This window comes from Colletotrichum godetiae (assembly GCF_030913485.1).
Source record: "Colletotrichum godetiae strain CBS 193.32 chromosome Unknown BDP55scaffold_25, whole genome shotgun sequence".
Lineage (NCBI taxonomy): Eukaryota > Fungi > Ascomycota > Sordariomycetes > Glomerellales > Glomerellaceae > Colletotrichum > Colletotrichum godetiae.
This window is the reverse complement of record NW_026851273.1, coordinates 1-18,697: the sequence shown is the minus strand read 5'-3', so window position 1 is coordinate 18,697 and position 18,697 is coordinate 1. Positions and strand designations below refer to the sequence as shown.

At 52.8% G+C, this 18,697-nt stretch overlaps 4 protein-coding genes across 4 annotated transcripts; all 4 read left to right on the top strand.

Moving 5' to 3' along the window:
• The first annotated feature begins 4,158 nt into the window (after positions 1-4,158).
• Positions 4,159-6,896, top strand: BDP55DRAFT_175090 (uncharacterized protein). The gene is made up of 3 exons (XM_060565775.1): positions 4,159-5,036; positions 5,092-5,796; positions 5,852-6,896. Exons 1-3 carry the CDS (start codon positions 4,360-4,362, stop codon positions 6,678-6,680), a joined length of 2,211 nt encoding a protein of 736 aa, XP_060428465.1. The 5' UTR covers positions 4,159-4,359; the 3' UTR covers positions 6,681-6,896.
• Positions 6,897-7,393: 497 nt separating this feature from the next.
• On the top strand, positions 7,394-9,396 carry BDP55DRAFT_769203 (uncharacterized protein). The gene is made up of 2 exons (XM_060581051.1): positions 7,394-7,646; positions 7,700-9,396. The coding sequence occupies exons 1-2, from the start codon at positions 7,433-7,435 to the stop codon at positions 9,262-9,264; spliced, it is 1,779 nt and encodes a 592-aa protein (XP_060428464.1). The 5' UTR covers positions 7,394-7,432; the 3' UTR covers positions 9,265-9,396.
• Positions 9,397-9,555: 159 nt separating this feature from the next.
• Positions 9,556-10,783, top strand: BDP55DRAFT_666499 (chromatin associated protein KTI12). The gene is made up of 2 exons (XM_060575110.1): positions 9,556-9,592; positions 9,647-10,783. Exons 1-2 carry the CDS (start codon positions 9,587-9,589, stop codon positions 10,760-10,762), a joined length of 1,122 nt encoding a protein of 373 aa, XP_060428463.1. The 5' UTR covers positions 9,556-9,586; the 3' UTR covers positions 10,763-10,783.
• A 6,215-nt stretch (positions 10,784-16,998) lies between these two features.
• BDP55DRAFT_522785 (PalH/RIM21-domain-containing protein) lies at positions 16,999-18,697 on the top strand (the record flags this gene model as incomplete). Its single annotated transcript, XM_060567786.1, has 1 exon — positions 16,999-18,697. A coding segment is annotated over one exon (1,699 nt), but the record flags the coding sequence as incomplete, so codon positions are not given.

Below are 18,697 nucleotides of genomic sequence, written 5' to 3'. Positions count from 1 at the left end.
AAGCCGCACTATCTCGACGGTATCAGGGTGGAGCGGACCGGTTGTCTAGACCGTTGGATTTGTTCTCCCACTCGAACGAATAAAAAAGTAGTTGACACTCTTGCGCAGTAAGATCGCGAGGTGTAGGCATATCGTGGGGTTGGTCATCAGACCGGTGTAAAATCACACTCAACGTTGGAACGAGCTCGCGTGCGCCTCCGTGTCGATGGACTTCAGCACTTGCTCAGGGCCATTAACGACGGGCTGGGTTCAGGACCGAGGTGCAGGCTGCCCAGTGTGTGATATCACGGGGTAGTCTAACGCCATTCGGAAGACTGAAAAGGACCATGCATAAGATCCGAATCCCAAGCCTGGGTGGCCCGCGAAACTGTTGTTGATGCTGTTGAGGTCAAGAACAGGAGATTGAGGAAAGGGAAGAGGGACGCGTGAAAATATACTTTGCGAGAAAAAACTAGATCGAGAAATGTGGAGACGCCGTCGTTTTCCCATGTCACGGGGTTTGACTACATGCTAGCCCTGATTGGTTCAAGCTTAGCAGGCAGCGGGCAAGGCAACGACACCCCTTATTGCTCGCGAACCACGTTTCCCCCCTTCCTCGACCTCTTTTTCCTCTTTACACACTTCGCACCAAAATAATCAACCGATCTCGACGTAACTTCTTCCACTTGTAATCGGTCAGTTTGAGTGCTAGAGGGAAACTGGGCTGCGCCTCCTACTTGATGTTTCTTGGGGTCCTGGCTCCGTCAATCAAGACGGAGCCCGTTACCGAGAAATGTAATGGGGGAGTGATTTCCGACATACTCCGAATTTTGCAATGACTGTTCTGCCGCCTCTCCGTGCCCCTACTCGCAAGCCTCACCTGCAACATGTTCCAGTCAGCCTTGAGGCCTTCGACTCACCACCGGACCAAGTAATGCTTGTCGAGAGTTGCCCAATTTGTCCGGTATCAGTCACACGGGCAGTGATAGCATTGCCCTGACGTACCTTTAGGTTGTTTTGTCGTTGTTGTTCCATTTTTTCCAACTTTTCCCTACCCCTTCCGCGCAAAGGCGCGTTTGCGCCCTAGACGTTTTACACCGAGGCGCAAAGCCACAATGAGCAACTCGATGCCTTGTCAGTCATACGCAACGGCGCACACATACCATTGCTAGTGACGAGACCTGGCACTCCGTTGGCGTTGGAGTAGTTTTCCCTTCTCCTTATCACCGAAGAGCACTGCATTTAGGGCGCGAACTCCCTCATGCCTGGAAATATGGGGGGGGTTGCTGCCTCAGACCGTCTAGGACCCCCATGTCATCCCCGTCACCAAACACGTCTTAACCCAGGCAACCAAGTCGTCTCCCAACCCCTCCATTCTGCAAACGTCGATGCGTTTCTGAGGCCGCGGTCATGTTCTCTTTCTTTTCATCCATTCCGGGAAGGAGGGGTCATATTTCCCCTGGTGAATGTCACTGCAATTGCACCCGCCTGACTCATTTTGTCTTTGTTCTGCCTCGCACTGCCGCTGGCCCTACCATCTGTAGGGGTCCAATACCTGATACTCGACTTTAAGGCATCCTGGCTTAGATCTCTGTAACCCTCGTCGTAGACGAATCACAATGCGCAATTGCCTAGATTATTAGGAATCTCATAGCTGCCGAACCAGGATCGCCATACCGAGAATGCGCAATCGCGTGCAAGATATGGTATTTCCATATGAAATGTCATTGTCATTGTTTGACATGGCAGTGCACGGTGACTTGTAACGACTAGGGGCACTCGTCGTTGAACCTCTCAGATTGTCTTGTCTGCCTATGAAGGCATACTCCTGCCTAAGTTGAGTGACTCAACCTTAGGTTAGTCTGATATGAAGCTCGATTGTTGGTCCGTTGGTCCGTCAGTTGTTGATATAAATGAATTGACAATACCTTATCTTGATGCCTTGAATTTTTTGTTCAGACTCATCACACTACACTTCAGACCAACAGTCATACACTTCTTCATCACAAGACTACACTGCCTCATCCTACTTCGACTCATATCCAATCCTCAATCCTCTTACAACCAACCGCCAACATGAACGCTACTGTTGCCTACTCTACCCCCAAGATGTTCAAGCAGGGTGAAGGCGAAAACGAGACTTTCCCCAACGACGCGAGTAAGTTCTTCGCAACGCAACGCCTTCTTATGATGGCTCTGAGACTAATGCTTCGACAGCCCACGGTCGATAAGCCAACTCAATCTACACTGCCATGAAACAAACAAATAAACATAACTTTATCGACGGCATTCACGGGAATATACACAACATGAAAGAGGCGACACCACACAACCGGAGCATGTCGTCTGCCTCACGGCGCTCCATTGGCTCGAACAGACAAACTGTACTTTTACTAGATGGGTGGACACGGGTTGGTTAGTTCTTATTTCAGAATGGCACGATGTCGGGCATAGGGCTGCAGGACACATAAGAGCATGTGTACCTGTGCAGCCCTAAAGACAGCTGCGGGATCTTGCATACAGAGGGGCGTTTTGGGACATTTCTATAACGATATCATTGGAGGACGACGATGGTTCCGAGATTAGGGGAGGGGTACACACCACGCTCACAGTTACGATAGGAGAAGAGAAGGCTACAGCATCTCTGTTAGGCATCTGTAGGCGGGAATCTACCTATACACACACACTCACACACTTACACACACACACACACACGCCTTCATGCGGCTACGGGGCTTCTCTTGCGGCCACCCCTTCTCCAGCGAGTGAATGACCCTCTCAGCCAATGCCAGGCGTCCTTAATCCGCTTTAGGCAATCGTGACATGTCGTATTGGCGGATGTACGCCCTTTGCGGAGGGGACTAATCGGAGATGGGAGAGGGAGCGGCGGGATGTTGGGCCACCCGTTGTCGTCTGGCGGGTCCCTGATAACGAGGCTCGGGGGACGTTTGAGAGCAGGTCCAGACTGCATCTTTTATGGACTGAGGCATATGTAAGACGTCTTGATGCAGGGAGTAGATTAGAGGCATGGGTGCTCACCTGTTCCGTGCTGCCCGCTGTTGGTGTTGTTCCTACGAGAGTCAGTGTTGCATAACATCACTGTACATAGTCCAGCATAGCAATACAGTGATGTCTATCTTATACAGATATCTTCACTCGGTACTATGTCTTTTCCTTGGTCATGTGTCCTATTTTGAGAGTCTCGGGGGACGATGGCAGACCTCAGATTTGAAGCTCGGTTTTGCCGGGTTGAATGTGATCAAACTCAGGCACTGCCAGACGGGTCACATGGCAATCAGAATTATTCCGACATGGCATGACAGATAGCAGATCGTTCTTTTAAAGCTGTATATGTGGTGCTGAGATGACGGAGGGTGATAGAAAACGCTGGAAGACTCTGGTGCATGGTTGCTGAGGGGTAAGCATGTCGTGGCGAAGTAACACCACCACCTGATAGACGGCAACAAGAACTCACCCGTTTCCCTTTTCGATATCTCTGCGTATTTTTTTGACCACTAGTTCCACCTTTAGATTGATTCGGTTCATCATTATAGTCGCCATGAAATTCATGTTTATATGTTAAGGTGCGGGTAATGACCTAGAAATTTCGGATGTTGTGGCAAGTGTCATTTTACTTGCCTATTGACCAATGTGTCTATATCAGACTTGCGTTCATGCATACTGAACGATAAAGGGATGAAGCATACGCTAGCTACCGTAAGGCAAGTTGCCTACTATGTGAAGACATTTGTGGTGCAAGAACGCTTTGAACCATGGTGGCTTTATGGCCACAAAGAAGAAAGAGCTCACCTGCCTATTCTCGCATCCAGAGCCTTCGTCAGACTGAGAGTCACCATGCATAAGATTGGAATCGATGGCTACCTTGGTTGGGATTCTAAGACCTAAGGCTTTTCTCTAAGTGTGATTCTCCTCTCAGATATTGCCTCCACTATTGGTTTTTGTTCATCATGGATGGATCCAATGGGTAGGTAAGTAGGTATCTGAAGGTAGGAATCTATATTGCAGATTGATCGGGCTTGGTAGACTGGCTGATACTAACACCTTACTGTCAAACTTAGCATCAGAGTCGAGTTTTTCTGATACTTTACCTAACCACCCAAGATAAGGCTGCCTTCCAGCCATAGAGTTGTGTCTAACACCATTCCCCACAGGTGGTCGGCCTCCTGCATACGACCAACAGATACATGAATACCCAATCACGTATTCATTCACTTTCGAACAAAACACAATTCTGACCTACTTTGCTTTACTTCTTCTCTTCTTACTTCACCCACCGCACTCACCTCGAATGACAACTCTGCGAATTTCCACACGATAAACAATATCAACATCGACGCGTAACATCACCTTCTAATCGCCATGGACATCAAGGACGTTTCTGATATCGACGACTTTGCCTCCTTCACGGAAAGGCTCCGAGTCCTCGCGGATCGAGCCAGTCGCAGAAAAGGACAGATTCCCCACGATCACCCTTTGCCCGGCATGCTTGTGATGCAGTTCATGATGGCAAGATCAATGCGTCTATCACGCCCGGAAGCTTCGAGTGGAGGGTCAAATTTTGCAACCACTCAGATTCCGCCAGCATATCTCCCCTGCATCCAGCCTGCAAACGAGCTGCAGCCTCTGCCAATCTCCAAGATGAGATTGGAAGAGCACCATCGAGGCAAGCGAGTTATTATTCGGACAATGACGCCCACGGATCAAATCAACGCAATCATGGCCATTGCCGAAGACGAGGCAGGCACTCCTGTCTTGCTTCAAGTCTACAATCAACCAGATCACACGGCTATACAACCTGACGACCTGCTCCCTGAAGGCAGCATCTGTATTATCAAGGACCCATTCTTCAAGGTGACTACAGACGGCAAATACAGCCTACGAGTGGACCATGTTGGCGACATCATCCTACTAGCCGAGGGCGACGAACGCATCCCGTCGCAGTGGAGGACCAGGAAGACTGGTGCCAACTCCGAGAAGATCCGACAGCAAGGGAACACTGCTGTGGCACAGCAAGAATGGGGGAAAGCAGAAATCTTGTGAGTGAATAGGCGGACTCTTGTTTAGAGAAATCTTTTGCTAATCGCGGATTAGATATTCCAAGGCGCTCGCTTCTGCTAGCACGCCTGCAGAGAAGCGCGCAGCGCTCCTCAACCGTTCCTTGGCAAATCTTAAGCTTCATCGCCCAGAGAAGGCACTGAGTGACGCGATTGAAAGCCGACAGAACAATGGACCAACCGAGAAAGGACTGTTCCGAGAGGCCAAGGCCCACTATGCGCTGGAACAATTTTCATTATGCTCTGAGAAGCTACGCCAAGTAGTCGCACTGAACCCCCGAAACCGAGACGCAGAGAAGGAACTCGAGCGGACTCTATGTCGCATTCGCGAGCAAGAACAGGGGATTTACCAGTGGAAGCAGATGCATACCCAAGCCGAGGCCACTCCGCCTACGGTCGATTGTGCGACCTACACTGGTCCTGTCGAGGTGCGCCACTCCCCTGGACGTGGACGAGGACTGTTTACTTCCAAGCCAGTGAAGGCTGGCGATCTTCTACTGTGCGAGAAAGCCTTTGCATACAGCTATGCTGGTGACGATGATGCTGTTGGTCGCCAGAACATCAAAATACTAATGAGCTGGGACACAAAGAGGATGGCGATGGGCGGGCAGGCAGATCTTCTCTCCGGCCTCGTACAGAAGCTGCATCACAACCCCCAGGCTGCCTCTCGTTTCTTCGACTTGCACCGCGGGAAGTATCGCTCAGGCGAGACTGCAGAGCAGATTCAGAGGGTAGTTGATACGTAGGTGGTGCTCTCGTGGATGAACGTAGAATAATCGGCGCTAACTCTATCACAGGTTCCTTGTCGCGATGATCGTGAGTCTCAACTGCTTCGGTGCACCGCGAGCATCCATCCTCAACTTGAGCGATAAGGGAGGTGAACAAGGAAGCTACACCACCTGCGGCATTTGGACTCAGGCGTCCCATATCAACCACTCATGTGTCGGCAACTGTCGCCGCTCATTCATTGGAGACGTGATGATGGTACGAGCTTCGAGAGACATAGAAGCCGGCACGGAGTTGCTGATCAGCTACCGGATGACCGATGAAGGTGCTAGCCATGACCAAACCCAGAAGAAATTGCAGAACTGGGGGTTCATTTGCCAATGTGAGTTGTGCGAAGAGAAGAAGTTGATCTCGAAGTCGACCTTCCAAAAACGCCAAGGCCTTTTCCGAGACTTGAAGAGCACCATGAAAAACTGCAAGACTCTAGCCCATGAGTCCAAGGCACAACGGCTGCTTGGCCAGCTAGAGGAGACTTACCCCGCCAGGAAAGGATCCTACCGTCTAGAGCTATGGGATTCGTACCTTGCGCTCGGGCAGAAGCAACTGAGCAGGGGAAAAATTATTGAAGCTCTCGAGTTATCGATCAAGAGCCTCGAGGCTCGTGGCTTCATTATCGAGGCTAGCCGAGCGACAAACTTATCCACCAAGCCTCATCTGAAGGTCATCAAGTGGGGTCCACCTGGCGAGCACAACGTAACGGCCTTCCTCGTTATGTTCCACGCGTACAAGACTGTAGCCCCTGATCTATGCGGAACAGCGAATGACTATGCTCGGACGGCCTTCGCAATTTGTTATGGAGAGAATGAAACTATTGAGGAGGCCTTTGAGGAGCTCAAGTGATGTTCGCACAAGCATACATGACTGGAGGCGGGGTGATCCCACCCTCATCTGGTGTATTAGGGTTGACACCACGGTTAAACACTCGCTGTGAGGAGTTTAGAAGTAATTTCATAAAGTTGAGATATTGTAAGGGAATAAGAGAAAATATGGGACAACTCATCACGCTTGAATTGTGCTCGATGTTAACCCCATCTTCCAGAAATACCCCGCAAAGTCGAACTATTAACAATTAGGCAGGCATTCGTGGTGAACACTTTCAGCGCTATCATCCATGTAGCTTTACTATAAGACTACTTCAGTTAAGATGGAATCAAGTCACTCAGCTGTGTTGCCCACCTCGTCCCTTGAAGTCGTCGGGGGCACTTGGATGAAGGCCCGCCCATGTAAGTCATAGACAGTCGCCTCAGCCTGCTTCACCTGCCCGCCTTCCATCAAGTCGCTACTGCAGCAGAGTTCCTGTTTAATTTGTTTAAACTGATTTCATTACTTTCCGATATGCCCATACACCTGGGCATTACCAAGTGACATGTGGTTTATCTATGTGCCTTGCTGTTGACCAGGCAAGCGGCGTGCCATTGTGAGTAAAGCTGTGACCAGCTGTTGCCAGCTTACACGATGGGCCCATGCTAGCTGATACCTTATGTAATGTAAGGTTTCAAACTGACCAGGGGCCTTATGGGCCCCTGCCCAACCCGACTTTAATTGACGATAGTGGGACATTTCCAACCGCGTCGCCAGACGCGTCCAGCCCCATGCAGCTCGCGATGGAGCTCTCCTCGTCCTTGACGGATTTATCTGCCCTATCATCGCCAGACTCATTCAGAACGGCCTTTCAATCACCGGATGCCACCTCCGAAAAACCGACTATCACAGGTCCCGCATCTCCCAAACGCATGTACTCATCCGCGACCCTGCTCCCCCGTGAGCTGAAGGAGCATTGCCAGATCTACCTAGAAGAACACCTTTGTACGTTAGCAAGCTATTCTCCCTCCTTACGACATATGTTGACAACGATCTAGACAATGGCGCACTCGGCCTGTACAACAGCCTCCTCACTGCCGGGTACTCGCGAAAGATCAACACCAACCCGATGCGCGTCCCTGTCCCTCCGTTAACCCACCTCGCTCTCCTCAACACCCTGACCATCCACCCGAGCCATACGACTCGAGCCCCTGGCGCCGACCGTCTCGAGGTCTGCTCACAGACACTGGACTACCTGCGCAACTTGCTCGCTATCGTTGGTCCCATCAACGCCGGCTTCAGGAATGCGTTCCAGTTCCACGGGGTCCAGTACGGCCGCCGAAACCGATACCATGATGAGGAGGACGAGGACCTCGACGGTGATCAGATCGGCAACAACAAGCTGGCCAATGAGGACAGCATATGGCAGCGTGCGCAAGACTTTTGGGCTGTCCTCGGTTGGGCCTTCAACTGCAGCAGACTGCACCCCCACCGCTGGCGCTTCTGGAAAACGTGGCTGCAGTTCATGATCGACGTTCTCGAGACCGACATCTACGAGCGAAAGCGCTTAGACGAGGAATCCCTGGCCTCGTCGCAGCAACCTCAGGACTGGACGCACATGCGAGAGTCGATCCTTGTCATGTACATCAAGCAGAAGACTAACTCTGGGCGGGGTGCTCTGAGAATGATCCTCCAAGCCGTCTTCGCTGACGGTTGCACCTCATCCTTGGCCAAGTTCCCCGAAGTGTTCAACAAGGAGACAAAGGGGTTACCAAGCGAGGATAAGAAACGAAAACGCATGACTACGCTTGATATCGAGAATGACCAGTTTGGCGACTATTTCAACGAAGAGCTGACGGATGACGAACCTTCCGAGGCGGGCATGCCGGGAACGCCTACCCCACGCACACCAGCTCGGAAAGCTGGCGATGCGGTCGCTGCCCCACTTGCAGATTCGATCCCTCTCCGTTTGAGACTGATGGAACTCCTGTCGGAGGTTGCCTACAATATGCCCGAGGAGTTCATGGACCACAACGAATATGCACTGGACTTGTGCAGATTACTCAAGCAGCAACCCCTGTCATTCTTTCACCAGTTCGTCACCGACATGAGCTCGTACATACAGCGATATGGGGCTGCTTTCAAGATCGATTTCCTAGCTGTTCAGCTCGATGAATTGCTGCCCTCCGGATATGAAGACCCAAGGAAGGTCATCAAGGGGGAGGATAGCGGCATCATCATCAACGCAGACGTCCTCGAGTTGTGCTATCTGGGCCACCATGCCAATACCATCGACCCGGAAGACAACGCCAGGGTGGCACTGATCCTTGAGAGCCTGCTCCACACGCTGCCGGCGGAGGAGATTCGGGAAGCCAGAAACAGGCTCCAAAAAGCCGCGCTTAAGGGAATCGAAGCACGGAAGGCCAAGGCCAAGGGTACGAATCGGAGGAGTGCGACGACCCCTAGTCGTCGGGGCCGAGGCAAAAAGGGACCTAGTCCGCGGGACATTTACGCCAAGGAGATGATGGATCTGGCGGGAGAGCGCATGCTTCTCTATATTGATATCATGGGCGCTCATGAACCTCAAGGTGACGAAGACGAGGACGAGAATATGGACGACTAACAGTGTTCGTGCACGATGGGAAAAGGTTAGGATTGCAGTTTGAAGGAAGGTCCAGGCGTTAAGAGAAGTTAAGACTCATGATACCCATACTCGAAAGTATCGAGATTCAATACATTACACCTTGTTCGTATGCTCCTCTGTAATTGCTCATGAACCACGTGAAGTTATGTTGCAACTTACCTGCAAGCTGCGCCCAATGACTGAAGTCCCGATTTGGTAGGTGGGGTAGCTGATCGCAGGCGCAAAAAATCCCCAGAAACCCCGCCAAAGTCTGTCACTCACATTCAACCACAATCCCTCAACTCACGAACCGCCAGCAGGCATGCCGGTGAGTCTTCTCCCCTTCTGGACTCGCGAGAAAAGAAAGCTTACTCTGTGACAGTTAATCGTAGTTTCAGGTCTCCCGACCTCGGGCAAGACGACCCGCGCAAAACAGCTACAGGCCCACCTAGCAGCACGCATCGCTGCCGCCGCCGCCGACGGCAGCAGCAAACAGTCACCACCGTACCGACTTCATTACATCTCCGACTCGACGCTCTCAATATCGCGCGATGTATACGACCTGGACCCGAACAAGGTGCGCGCGCACACGCGCTCTGCCAACGCCTCGGAAAAGGACGCTAGGGCGGCTGTTTATGGCGCCGTGAAGCGCGTGCTGTCGGACCGGGATATCGTTGTTTTGGACGGGATGAATTACATCAAGGGGTGGCGGTACCAGTTGCACTGCGAGGCTAAGGCTATGAGGACGCCGAGCGTCGTGCTTCAGATTGGATGTGGAGTTGAGAGGGCTAGGGGGATAAACGAGGAGAGGTTGAGGAGGCGAGAGACGGCTGCAGCGACGACCACGACAGAAGAGACAAAAAGGGCGGACAGCCAGCCCTCTGAAGTTCCAAAGGAGGCAACCACAGAGGACGAGAACGAGCAAGACGACAACGACGATGAGCAACAGCCCTACGACGCCGACAACTGGGACAACCTCGTCTTCCGCTACGAGGAGCCAAACCCAATGACGCGCTGGGACAGCCCCCTCTTCACCCTCATCTGGGACGACGACGCGGCGCAGACGGCCAAAGTATGCGACGACATCTGGGACGCGGTAGCGGGCACAGGGCGGAAAGTCATCAAGCCCAACCAGGCGACGGTGCAGCGCAGCCGCGACACAAGCGGGGATTATCTTTACGTGCTGGACCGTGAGACGCAGGATGTCGTCAAGAGGATTTTGGAGGCGCAGGCTGAGGGGGAGGAGGGCGGGGAGGTCAGGGTCTCGAGGGGTGATGATGGAGCGGCGGGAGCAGCGGCAGGGGAGAAGAATAAGGAGCTTGTTGTACAGCTTCCTGGTCGCAAGGTCGGGCTGCCGCAGCTTCAGAGGCTGAGGAGGGCGTTTGTGGGTTTGAATCGGGGGGGCATTGGGCTTGAGGGCGTGGGGAACTTTAGTGCGGAGAGGATGAGGGAGAGCTTTGTTGGGTATCTTAATGATACGTTTGAGAATGAGGGTTGAGTTACTCTATCCTAGAGTAGCAAAAAGAAGGGGGGGAGGGGGGGAAGAGATGTGTTTGCCATAGAGACTGTATAATTGATACCCCTGAGATGGTTCACGATCCGAAGTGGGAAATCTCTGCTGTGAGGCTTACTTTGTGAGGGCACTGGGTGAGGCGACATAGAGTTACGGGAGCGCTCATCGCTCTCGTTATCGAGAAGTATTCACCTAGAAGCTCGCTGCCAAGAACTTGATGAGCCGGCATTTGGAGAAGTGTGAGGGACAATTATGCTAAGAATACGTTTTGACTTTGGTGAATCTGGTCTAGCAGAGAGGCACTTGGCTGTGATTTCGCCTCCAGCGGAATGTGCCCATCATGCCTCGAAGTGGTCTTGTGAAAAATTGGCATTTTGGAAATAGATACTCGGTCGTAGTAGAGAGAGAGAGAGATCCTTGCGTCACTGCCTGCCCTTGATTGGCACAGCTCACCGAACCCGAGTGACTGCACACCACCAGGAATGCTACAGCGTCTCAACGTGATCCAGCGAGCCCAAATGGGAGCGGCCAAGACGATTTTAGACACTTGAGAAGAAGGTCTAGGTTATGATGGCGTGTAGACTTTGTGTGAAATCTGTCTTAGTCATGGTGGTTAGTGTTGCATAGTGTAAGAGAGGTAGCGTGCCGAGGGACGCTCTGAACTCTATTGAGGCAATCGCCAAGAGCCCGCGTTACTAAATCTCAGTCAGACCATTTTCTCCTTTCCAAGACGGCTTGGTATCTCTTTGGAGTGGTTGACAGCAAGAGGTGAGGAGCCACCCAGTTTCCGGATTCCGAAAGGCAAAAAAAAAGTACCCGTTCCAGATCTCCCGATCGGAGCAGATGCAGAAGCTTACAAAGTAGTTGGGTGCACCGTGAAGACTGCAAAAAAAGCATCCATATCCATGGACACATGTTGCATATCACTTTTCGACCTGGGCTAATACCCGCGATTCGAGTAGACACAGCGTGCAGACATCCTCAGAGTGCGACGGACACACTCGACCTGGCGATAAAACTCAAGGGAACGAGTTTCATTACGCCCTGGATAGGAGTTACGAATACTAGGTCAGAGTCTCGATACAGGGTGGAGGCTTGTCGTAGGCCAAGTGACGAAGGAACTGGCTCGCGGCGAATAGCGCCTCGGATATCAACCTAAAAGGTTCGGAACGGGGAATGCGAAAAAGCTGGGGTCTAGAAAGGCACCGGTGAATGGTAACCCGCATTGGTGGCGAGGTAGACGGCGTCGCTTGTCTAGTTCGATTCGCCAGCGTTGGCTCTGTAGAACAAGAAGTGACTACGACTGTGTAGCCGGGATCCGTATTTTGAGACTGAGACGACTTCCACTCGACCACGGCGCACAAGGTGCCCTCATGCCAGCCCATGTGTTTGGCCAGGCGATGTGACACTGGCTTGAAAGGTCTCGTCGGAGCCTTATTGTTGTCTGAGATGAACTTTCCGAGCGCTTTCAGCCTCAACCTCGAGATACTCATCTTGATTTGTTCGGATCTCAGCAATAATCAGTTCTCATTGCGATCAAAGCGTATTGGAACAGGAAATTTTGAACTCGGTTAGCTCCCTGTCATTGAAGACATCAATGGGACCAAGCCAGACCGGTACAGACTTCTGTGAACCTGGACGATATGAAGATTGAGTCGTATACTATTAGATCTCAACGGCTACTCCAAAGGTCAGCATTTGGCCTTCTACGATAGATGAGAGTAGGCGTAGAGACTGGGCCATGGTGCCGGCATCACATTGTCTATAGTGCTATTCCTGGTGGGAGTCCCTAGCGCGTCGTGTGTTTTCCATTCCGAGTTAGATCTCAATCAATTAGCTTCTCCGGTCAAAAAGACTACACAAATAGATGGACGAGCTTTGAGACGAGGTAGACGGTCGTTTGCTGGCCAGTGCAGAGAGTGTGTCGCGTGTCGGCCGGCGGGGTTTGGGTGTGAGAGTCGAGACTCGGCCGCTTGCCTCACTTTAATTTGGCCGGCCTTTCCAGCAAGTCATGTGCACCTTAGCTAAGACTGAATGAAGCTGGACGATGCGGGGTTCCACGACCAGGAACACAGAAAAAGGACGCAAATGCTTCATTGATTCGTAGAATTGCATCCGTGTTGAACAGGAGCAGAATGCGGACCGTGAAAACCAAAGACTGCGACAGTGTCACGAGGGGAAAGTAGCCGTATGGGCTGATTATGTTGTTGGAGCTGTGTGTCAAAAGTGTGTGCGCCGGGCTGCCTAGTACCGGTGACGGATGCGGTTCGTCTGGAACGGGCGACAGCAAAGAAAAAGAAAAAGGAGACATCCGTCGGACTTGGAGACGGGAGGATCAGGACGGAAGCACAGGCGCGCGCCGGCACAAGCGACAGGAACGGCAACGGCAACGGCAACGAGAACCTAACGGCATGCCCCCGCGCCTTCAGGCTTCAGCCAGTCAAAAGCAACGAAAGGTGGGTGGGTTGGACGGGAAAGAAAAGGGAAGGGACGATGAAGGACGGATGAGAGGGAAATGCAATCGCCAAGATCGCTGGCCAGCCACGAGTGATAAGCTTTGCCAAGAGGAACAGAGCCAAGACGGGCAGGTGTGGGAAAAGACGGGGTGTCACCGTGTCGGGTTGGGGAAGTTTGGGAAGGAAGCACGAAGAACGGGGGAAAGAAAGAAAGCACAAGCCACCCGTGCCACCTAAGCTGCTTAGGTTAGCATACGGAGTACTCCGTACCACCTACCTATCTGACGGTGCAGGCTGCAGCCAGGTGGCAATCACGTCTACTTGCACACAGATTCGTACCTGAGACTGAGAGCCAACCCAAGCACGACAAGGCCGAGAACACAACACTACGCTTTTTACATACCTATCTGTATTGCACTATCGAAGCACGCCAATTCGTCCGGCTGCAAGCTACCAAGAATAGGTGAGCAGCACCCTCCCGTCCACGATCATCTGCGGGGTTCGATGGATCCAATACAAGTCGGTGCTGGCCATTGGATTGGACAGTAGAGCCAACAACAGGTTTTGGCCCGGCTGCCACCTGCCTTTCTGCTGATTATCTGACAATCCCGTCTGCAGCAACGTAGGCCAAGTCGATATGGTTTGCCGGGCGCCGACATTGCATCACCTCACTCTGTCATTCACCACACGTATTATCTACCTACACGCACGTATTCGTACGAATAGTTACACATCAATGATCAAGCAATCCTTCAAACAAGCAACACCTAGGAAACCTTTTAGAACCCCTGCGTCGATGAGGATTTGCCGTTGGCCTGAGCTCGTTGATCTCCTTTTGCGGACTCGGGAACGATGCAAATGGCCGAGAAGGGACGGACGGGAAGCTTGTTCAAAAGAAAAGAAGGAAAAAAACTTCAATCCCAGCGCCTCATTTCCGTCACAGCAGATAGGGCCACAGGGGCCTGCTAGTGGTGGCCTGTCAGTGGTGGTTTTTTCTGCACAAGTTTCCCCTGCTCATCTCCAACAGAGGTACGTACACGATCAGTTACTCATTTGGACGTTGGCCCGCGTCCATGGGTTGCAGATGACCCGTAGTTCTCGCCCAAAGACTCATTTCATTGGATGTGGACTGACCGGAAGGGTGAACCCGGGGCAAGGGGGTGTGGCTGCAAAAGGGAACGCCGTGCCCGGTACCCCTGACACAGTGTGGGATCCTTCCTCAGCGCTGCCCTTTTATCATTTCCTCATCCAGCTCAGTGGCCGCCGAAGCGAGCCAGCAGACCGTCAGCAACACCTTCCGTTCTCCTCTCCGTCTTGGTCACACACCGTCTGACCAATTCCTCCCGTCTCCGTAATAAATCGACAGCGATCATAAGCATACGCTCTCACCTCTATTTTAATTAGAGTTGACAGAGCCACGATCGATAGGCGACAATGGGACTGATTTTACTGATGTCACCGGCTTCCCCTCAAGCTCTCATCCAACTCTCAAATAGAAAATTGTGACGATTCGATAGGGCAAGAGTCGGCCAACAGTCGAGGGGTTACCACTCTTTGTCAGCCATTTTACCCTTTTCCCGTGTTTCATGAGCCAAGACAAAACGCTCCTAGGCCCCAAGACTCAAGCGACGACTGGCTGCCCATCTGATTTCTGTACTTGATCAGCACGGCTGCCCTTCTCCGTGTCAGGGTGCTCCCCTCGAGACGGAGAGGCTTAGCCACCACCGTGGCACCGTTCTCGTTCCCAGCTCCCAACACTCGCGGACACGCTCTTTCATCACTTCAACGGTGGGCACGGCGATGCAGCCCGCTACTGTCTAGCGCCGGGCGTACAGTGTCTTACAGTCTTGCTCTGGAGAGTACGTACTCTTTCTATATTAGATAATGCCTAGGAGTTACCTAGGCAGGGACACTCGATGCAAATGGCTGACGGAATATGCGGCGTCCATCTGTGAGGTTCACTTGGATTGCTTCGTAACAGCTTCTTCACCCATTCTCGCCGGATATCGAGCAGCACTGCTTCTTGCTTGCCCGACCCATCAGACGATGGCACGCTGAGTGATTCTTGCTCACTATTCGACGACACCTCAACGGTTGGACCAGTCTCAGCCAGACTACCCACGAGCGAGTCTCTCCACTGCTGCCACCTGTGACAATCTACGAAGCTTTTTGAACGAGCCTTCTGTCACACCACGCGATGCGGGACGTGAACGACAGGCGACTGATTGAATTGGTCTCTATCAACTTTCCCCTCCCGTCTGATCTCGATGGCAGCGCTCGCCCTCCCAAGGCTCACAGTGCAAAGCTGACGAAGAAGGGGCTTGGGCGGGTGTCTCTGTTCGCCTTCAATGCGACGGTATTGAATCTAATAGTCGGTGCCTCTTTGGAAGCATGTCAATCAATTGTTCGCAGCCATATCCTGGTGTCGGAGAGCACGCCTCGTACTTTGCACGTACTGTACTATGTTGTCACAGTTATCTACCATTTCACAATCCCACGAAGCTGGAGTCGGCGTCCTCATGGATCGACGATGGATTGCGGAATGGCGTCCGGCAATGCCATGCAGAGTCGGAACCTTCTTCGTACACGCGTTTTTACTGAACGGCGAAGGACCCTTTTCTTGGTGTCTGTAGATCGCCCCGAATCTCGTCGGGTCTGCCAAGCTGTCACTACTCCGTACACGATCGCGCAGTGCTTCGCGACAACTCTTGGAAGAGCCGGTCCCTCTGACTCGGGATTGTACAGTGCAGTGACTGTAGGCTGGAGATGAGGGCTACATTGGATCCCCTACTCATGCCACCATGTCCGCATGCAATGACCGTGGTTCGAGTCGTATCCGATAGCATCAAGCACAGTTAGCGGGAACGAGCGACTGGGGAGGGGGTGTGGATAATCCCGGTCGCACTGCTTACAGTGTGCTTCGCCTTCCTCGCACCAACACCACCTACCGCCCGACACCCCCTCAGGAATCAGGATGACACTGGGAGAGTCGCCCTCCCCCCCAATTCTCCCATATCCATCCGCGTCCCCCCGACTTACTATTCCAAAACACTTTCGAGACGGTCTACGACTCCACCCGACGAGCAAGAACAGCCAGATCTGGCCAGCACCAGTCTAACAAAGCGCAACAGCATACGGCGTAACAGCGCCGCCTTCCCCCTCTACTGCGTACGGCGACTCAGCAGCGCCCCCCCGGAAGTAGCTTTTACACTCTCCTTTCCCCCCGGCCTCCCTCTTTTGCCCTTTCTTCTCCCCGTATTCTCTTGTCCTCCCAAAATCTCTCGGCGCCCAGCCTGCGATCCCTCCCCCATCCCCCACACGCAAGCCTTCTTGGAACACTTTCTCCATTGTGGTCACCGACAACCTCAACTTCGACCCGGTTTATTAACAATTCGATTGTGACCTTTGGCTATTTTGGTATTCGCCTGGAGGATCTTGGAACATTAACGATTGCTTCGAATCAACTGCTCAACTAAATCACCACTTTTTGCCCGACTTGAGAATACCCGAACTCGTACTCTCGACTTTCGCCGCACCCATCCGCCCGACCGAGTCCCGGAACTCGCGTCGCTCGACGACAACAACTCGACGCCCACGTCAATCGACACTGCGAATCCACCAACGACTGCGAAGCTTATTCGATGGCGAGTGTTCGCGAATAGGACGAAGCCCCTTTCGATCCTTGCCTGCGGCTGGCCGCTCTGTTCTTCATCGACAAGCATCCGACGAGTCGGCGCCGCCACCATGGTAGACCTCGCCGCAGCCGCGAGTCCCTTGCCCTCTCTGGGCGCCGCTGGGGCAGCCGCCGCGAAATTCGCGACCGCCGCGCCTATTATTATTGCGAACAATGGCATCAACTATGAAGAAACCACGACCGGAGGCGCCGTACAATACAACGACTTGCGCGACCCCTTCTTCGCCTCCATCTTCCCCGTCTGCTACGCCCTCGCCGCGACGACAGTAACAGCATATATGCTCGTGATCATGCTCTTTATTACCCCTAGATCTTTTCTCGACGGCGGAGTGGTATATCTGGGTCGACGCGGGTTTACGAGTGGAGGAACTTCGAACGGAATCAGCATCGGAGGTCGACCATGGCTGCAGAAAGTGGCCGCCGTCACCGTTGCAATCTCTCTCACAATAGCAAGCGCCGATACGTTTAAAGTTGCCGAGCAGCAGTACCAGTGGTCAATTCAAGACGCCAAAAAGATGCAGTCGGAGGTTATGGACGGAACCGAACTGAAAGTCATTCGCCTCATTTCCGACACCTTTTTGTGGCTTGCACAAGCCCAAACTCTCATCCGACTCTTCCCACGTCAGCGGGAAAAAGTTATTATCAAGTGGACTGCCTTCGCGCTGATTACATTAAATCTCATCTTCAGCGCCCTGAACAGCTTCCAGTACCCCACCAGCGGGAGCAACGGTAACGCCCGTCCACGAAGCTTTGTGGACGCTGTTCCCGCTCTCAGTTACCTATTTCAACTATCCCTCGGCCTACTATACGCCGCCTGGGTTATTTACTACTCGCTTATGAAGAAGCGATACGCCTTCTACCACCCCTTGATGAAGAACATGATTCTGGTTTCTACCCTATCTCTCTTCGCCATCCTTGTACCAGTCGTTTTCTTCGTCCTGGACATGGCACAACCAGAATTCGCTGTTTGGGGAGACTACGTTCGCTGGGTTGGTGCCGCAGGCGCCAGTGTCGTAGTCTGGGAATGGGTAGAGAGGATCGAGGCTTTGGAAAGAGAAGAGAAGAAGGATGGTATCCTGGGACGCGAGATTTTCGATGGTGACGAAATGCTGGAGGTATCAGCATCCGAATTCCCATGGCTCAGGAGGAGAAAGAACAGGAACGGCGGTAGGGATGGCGGTGACGGTGGCGAAGATGGACCTCAAGGTGGTTCCGGCGCTCAAGGTCCTGCCTCAGCCGAGAGAGGTAACCTTTGGCCAGGCATGACACAGATCGCCTCCAGATATCGCTCCAACCACGCCCACACCAACTCGGGAGCAAACAACCAAAGCGGCCAAAGATCCAAGGGCGGTCTGCTGCGTCCGCCCATGTGGCCCTCTCGGCCCGCTCCCGCCGTTACGCCAGTGAGTCGAACCGACACAGCCAGCGCAGCGAGCACCGTCTACGCTGTAAGATATCAACTGCCGTCAGAGACAACGTCAAGGACACCCGAGGCAGTCATTCGAGCGGCCAACCAAAGGAACGCCGCAGCTGCCATGTCGAGGAGTAACTCGACATCATCTAGGAGTGAATCGACCACGAGCGACGACGATCTTTCAATGGCGGCACCCGTCCCTAGACAAGCAACGCACAAGACCGTTGAAATCGACACAGAGGCCCAGGAGGACATGACAGAGAAGAACCGCAACGGATGGAGATCTCTGGTAGCTAACCCACTCTTCCGCCGCACCGCTTGCGACCCACCTGCCGAGGTGATGGCTCACACTGAGT